General features: G+C 32.7%; 1 protein-coding gene across 1 annotated transcript; it reads left to right on the top strand.

Annotated features, from left to right (window-relative positions):
• Nucleotides 1–3,099: 3,099 nt before the first annotated feature.
• Nucleotides 3,100–6,147, top strand: LOC111698750 (uncharacterized). Its single transcript, XM_023469166.1, has 4 exons — nt 3,100–3,246; nt 3,552–3,663; nt 4,546–4,754; nt 5,528–6,147. Exons 1-4 carry the CDS (start codon nt 3,139–3,141, stop codon nt 5,597–5,599), a joined length of 501 nt encoding a protein of 166 aa, XP_023324934.1. The 5' UTR covers nt 3,100–3,138; the 3' UTR covers nt 5,600–6,147.

Here is a 6,147-nt window from a genome sequence, read left to right as displayed (position 1 = left end):
ATTTCTCCTTGAATTCATTTTTTCGCAATTTATTGTTTCACTATTTAAACAGGCCGATAGTCAGGGGGGTGAGGGGGGGTCATGGGTCCTAAAAGGGGGTGCAACTTAGAATTCGCCCCCACCAAAAAAATGGAATTTCTTTTAAACAGCTAAAACAATATCATTCAATTTAAAAAGTGCACTTTCGGTTGTGCATGTCGAACTATATCCTTAAAAAAAGAATATTGACCGAGTTATCTCATAGAAATTCATGGAAATTCAAAACATTTTGACTCTCTTAATAGATATAAGTAGCTATGATCGGAAACATATACCATTTCAATCTTACATACATGCAGTGTTCAGTTGCACTTTTAATGAGAAAATCAAAACCGTTGGGAATATCTTTGAACTCAAGGTTTTGATGGAAAACACACGGTAAATAGTTAACAATCTCCCAGTCAACCAAAGTTAATATCCTAAACCTAGTGACTTTGAGGCCTAGATAATTGCATTTGCAAAGTTCAACTTTTTAACTCTATGACTACTAGTCACTCAGGCGCCGGAGAGCTGGATGATAAATTCTGATTTCAAATGTGTCCTCACGAACCATTTATAATGCTGATACCCTGCTACCAGCTGAAGAGATCTTATTAATAGAATAATTAAGTTTTATAAGTTTTCAAATTGTCATGAGAACCATTAAATAACTTTACACAAATTATTTTGACCAGAAAACAGTAAAGTCTAATGAATTCATGATTTTTCAACATCCTTCAGGCTCTAGAATAATAAAAAAAAAACTGTCCAGGGGAAAAAAATTAAAACATAAAAAATGAAAAAAAAATTGGAATTTAACACTAATAAATATTCAAACTTTATCAATAGACAGACCGAGTTCAGAGTTTTATTAAAGATCCCAAAACTTATGGAAGGAATGTTTGCCATAAACCACAAAATATTGCAACATGATTAAAATTGATTTTGCACTAAAATTGAATTTTGCTTATCAAGAAATATATTAAGTGATTTTAGTTGGTCAAGTCATTTTTTAAAGAATATGTGAAGAATTCTTGTAAACATTTTTAATGAACTGGATGATCTATAACTGAGTTTCTTAAATTCTATGGATTTGCTGGCAGCTGAGATATTAAGAAAATAGCGCTTTGACCGACTCGCGAGTGGCCATTTTCCATCAAAATGTATCATGGAATTCGTTTCATTTTCTTCCTTAGTCCATGTACTATTATTTTCAACAATTTTATTTATAGATTTAGTTTCAATAGCTTTTTGTAGAAGGCCAACAAAGTAAAAAGATAGGTTTTTTTGTGACCAAGCTTTACATAGAAATCTGCGAATTTCTTTTCACGATACGATTCGTTCTGTAAAATAGCTTCTTTGAACATTTTATATTTTTTAAAACTGCCAAAAGCTTACTATTGACAAATACAATTGTTTTTGCTGGGATTTTTTCCCAACACAACAGAGGCAGCTTTGCTACAGATGTTGGACGTTGGTATTTAAAACTTCAAAAAAGAAAAAAAATGGAAACCCTGCCTTTAAGGACCATGTTCTGATATAAATGAATGTCCTTTGTAAACATATACCTGGAATAAAGTGTATAGAATGAGTTGCACTTTTTCAAGAAGTAGGGGGGGGCCATCTTGTTCTACGATTGGCCAAATTTAAGACATGGCCATGAGGCGCAACTAGAAGAGAATTAAAAAAGGATATTACCAGAATATGCTTTGTCATGGTTGGGTAGTGATATTATTGGTTTATATATAAGTGCCCCGGACTAACTAACTAAACGATAAAAGAAAAAATCTAGGCGTGCGCGTATTCATGTTTTCTTTACCAAGGGTATTCTCCTTATATTTCAGTCTTTCATAGGTTCCCTTTATCAGCAGGCGGAGCTTAGTCTTATTATAAATAGATTAATAATCAAGTCGTAGAAAGTTGGGATCAACTGTTGTTTAGAAAACATTTTCTCAAAATCATTTTCAATGAATTACCAAGTTGTGTGGTGAACTTGAAACCTTGACGAGATCATGACTTTTACAAGTTTAGGCTTCATTCGGACTCCATCATGCAATTCATGCGCTACAGTTATCACACCTCACAATTTTAAAAATACATCTTTCAGTTTGTTTGTCAAATTTAGCGATTAAATGTTGCTCTAAAAGGGGTAATTGTGAATCATTCTAAAAATTTTTAGGATTTTTCTATTTTTCAAGTCCGATGCACAATGGTACCCTTAAAAGCTTTGCCTTATCAAGTATGAATCTAAATATAAATTTAGCTTGTTTGTTTGTATCCAATAAACGTTGAAACGGCTGAACCGATCAGGTCCAAATTTGTATTGGATCAGACGTGATTGTGTTTAAAAGTTTTTTATTTTTGTAAAATTTTGAAAATGCGCGAAATTATTATGAAATCCGCAAACTTTTTCTGTTTTTGTTTTATGCTGTATAAAGAGAAGATACCACAATTAAAAGTTGATATAGAAGATGGGTGCGAAGCGCCCTAAAAAAGCCTAGTATTTATAATTTTGAAAGCTGATTATTTACATTTCGTGGTTTCTACGTACAACTGTGACATGCGCGTTTCTGTTGCAGAAAAAATGTAAAAATTATCAGAATTAAACACTGTTCAAGCAGGAAAAACGACGATATCTTTGACATTATTGATAAGATTCAAGGGTACCGTTGTGAATCGGACATGCGATTTTTTAAAATTTTTCTAATGGGGGAACACTTAAAATTAATCATTTTCAGTAGAATAAGAATTCATTTAATTTTCTTTGTAAGATCTCTCTATTGCAAATCTTAAGATTCCTAAGTTCATTGGTCAAAGTGCGTTTTTCAGGTAGTGAAGATTTTTAGGTTTTAAGGTTAAGCTGGGAGTAGGGAAAGTGTCTAGGAATGACGGGCAAAAAAGAATAAAAAATGGAGAACAGTTACTTGCCTCGGATTGACCATATTTCGGCGGCAGTTGGAACACTTCAAACTTTCACCATTTGAAAGTGAAAATTTCTTCTCAGCTTTTCTTATTTGGATTTATAAAAACTTAGTTTAATTAAAAAATTTAGACTTTCACTTTGAACATATTACTGTTAAGTTTAAAATACTTTAATCTTAATTTTTTTTTTGCAGAAAAATGGTGTGGAGAAATACATCTATCCTAGTTCTTGTACTGTACTGCGGACAGAGCATTGCTGCACTGGAGGTAGCAGCAGGACCTCCAGGGTTAAGAAATGACATCCAGGTTGGTTTGTTTTTTATTTATGTCTGCAACTCTATTCTCATAATATCTTTTATTTTTACGAAATTTAATAATATTGATTTAGTAAAATTATGAACTAAGCTTTCGTTAAAAAAGCCAACCCACTCAATTTAGACCAAACCAAGCCTAGAACTTTCCAATGCCATAGGTTCCTGAGTTATGACCGGACAAACAAACAGACAAACATATATTACTATTTTACATTACCTATTTGAAAAAAATATTTATTTTTACAAAACTAATTATTTTTTTTTTAAATTCAAATTAATATTGTTTATAATGTTTAGAACACCGAGGTACTGTCTGATGAGCAAGGGACTGGAAAACTTTATTTCACTGGACCAGGATATACAATCAATCTTATTCCACAAGCAATCCTTCTAGGAATCCTAGCAGCCAGTAAGCATATATCTAACTTTATTCATTTTTGAAAAAAACCGTTCAAAGGAATCTTTGCCAAAAACACTAATTTTCTAATCCCTATATCATTGAAGCCCAATGTCGGACACCTTAGATATTTCAAACCGTTTTATTCTGTTAGATTAAATAATCTAAGAAATTTCTTGAAACACCATCTGGTTGCAAAAAAGTATAGGAATGGGAAAATTCAAGTTTGTGGCCAAGACTCAATTCCTTTGGTGAATAAAAATTTTGTAGTTTTTACACATAACGATTGCACTCCAATCTAAGGGAAAACTCAAACTTTTGAGAAATTACTGGGCATGACTTCGTGATCTCGTAGCTTACATAATTTCTATATTACGCTCATAGTAGATGAAAAGAAAAGGAATTGAGTCTTTGCCACAAACTCTGATTTTCTTATCCCCATATATCTTTGAAACCTAATGTTGCAGACTTTAAATATTTCAAGTTATGAATTCTGTCCAATCAGATAATCTAACTTTGAAATATCAACGATTGACATCGTCTGGGTGCAAAGATATAGGGATTAGAAAAATTAAGCTTGTGGAAAAGACTCAATTTCTTTAAGATAGAAGTCGTGATAGAAAAAATTTCAATTCTAACGTTAAAGGAAAAGAGTCTTTGCCACAAGCTCAAGCTTTCCAATCCCTACATCTTTGCAACCTTATGGTAACCTTGGATATTTCATACTTAGATTTAATCCAACAGAACTCATAGTTTAAAATATTTAAGGTCTACGACAACGGGTTTGCTCAGATGTAAGGATTAAAAAACACCTCAATTCCTGTACTTAAAAACATAATGAATATATACCTCTTTAGTAACTCTTAAAAAATGATTTTTATTCTTTTTATTTAGTCGCAGCTTTCTTCCTGGGCCTTGACCTTTTCGGATCCAACAGCGCTTCCACCTCTGGTTATGGAGCTCCATCTGTAGGTTATGGAGCCCCAGAGCCCAGCTATGGAGCCCCCGTTGCTAGTTATGGAGCCCCTGCTGCTAGCTATGGAGCCCCTAGCGCCGGATATGATGCACCTTCTTCCGGTTATACCGCATCCGCCAGACAATTCGTAAGTTAAATTTTTTTTTAAATGACTGACGTAAACGAGACCAGCCTCGCAATTAGATGGCAATGCCCGATTTACAACGGTACTCTTGAAACTTTAATCTCATCAAAAACATCGTTTTTCTAACTCGATAAATGTTTAATACCGATAATTTCTCCAATAATTTCTTATATGCAAGAAAAGCGTAAATCAAAACAATCAGTTTTCTTATTCATATTTGATCACACAAAGCTTTCAAGGGTACCGTTGTGCATCGGGCATTGCCATCTTTGCATGGAGGGTCACTTGAAAAAACGCTTACAGTCCCTTTAAAGAAGGAACTGTAGACGTAAAGTGTCATGTCCAATTCACAACTTTTGTCTCTGGTCAAGGATGGCGCCGACGATATCTTTATTCTTCAAGCTGAAAATTGAGTGCAAGTAGACACAAGGTTGCAGTGTACATATTTGTGATTAACTAGTACTCAAGTTTCAGCTGTTAAATCAAGGATTTACTGGTACTCAAGTTTCAGCTGTTAAATCAAGGATCTAGGCCTATAACGTACTATACTTGCTCAAACAAACGTATACTGGGTACTGTTGTGAATCAGACATGCCAAGGTTTTTTCTGTTTTATTTTTAAATAGGGGTTCATTAAGGATTACTTCCTTGTTCCTTTAAAAGTTTGACTTCAACATTTTTACTTTGTGTGTATTTTAAAGTGTTTCTGAAAAACCTACATAATGATTTTTGATAAATAAAATTAGCTTTAAAAAATCTAATTCGGTTGCTTTTTAGGATTATGCCAAGTCTAACGCAAACCTAGACCAGTATGATACCCTCTCCAGGAGGAAGAGAAGCTCTTTCTGAAAAAATCATAGTTATTTCTGAAAAATTCGCAGTTTTTTTGTATAGCCCTTTGGGACTAAACCGACACCATTGATTACAATTCTGTAGACACACAATGAAACACATCAAAATAAGACCGTACTATCAAAATGACCTTCATTAAAGGGTGGTAATACCCTTAATTTTATACTAGTCATTATTATTAGATCAAAAAAAACCGTACCTATAATACTTACGTTTTTTGTAAACGTAAAGGATTAAGACTTTTTTAACACATGTACAAGTTCAAACTATACAAAGACATATAAATGTTGATACATAAGACTCACAAAACAATGAGACAGTAAAACAATTTAAATCATTAATTTTTTTGTTTTGTAATAACATTTTTTTAAATTATAATTTTCCAAGTTAATTTCTGTGGTTGAAAATATAAGAATTTACATGAGCGATTTAGTTTTTAATTGAGTAGTTTTATTTATAAGTAAATATTAGCCTATGTTTTAACTTTCTTTTGAATCACTGTATCACATCAGTCGTAGCTATTAAATAAATGTATGCCATTAAAA

This window comes from Eurytemora carolleeae, unplaced genomic scaffold, assembly GCF_000591075.1.
Source record: "Eurytemora carolleeae unplaced genomic scaffold, Eaff_2.0 scaffold318, whole genome shotgun sequence".
Taxonomy (NCBI): Eukaryota; Metazoa; Arthropoda; class Copepoda; order Calanoida; family Temoridae; genus Eurytemora; species Eurytemora carolleeae.
This window is presented reverse-complemented; position numbering and strand designations above follow the sequence as displayed.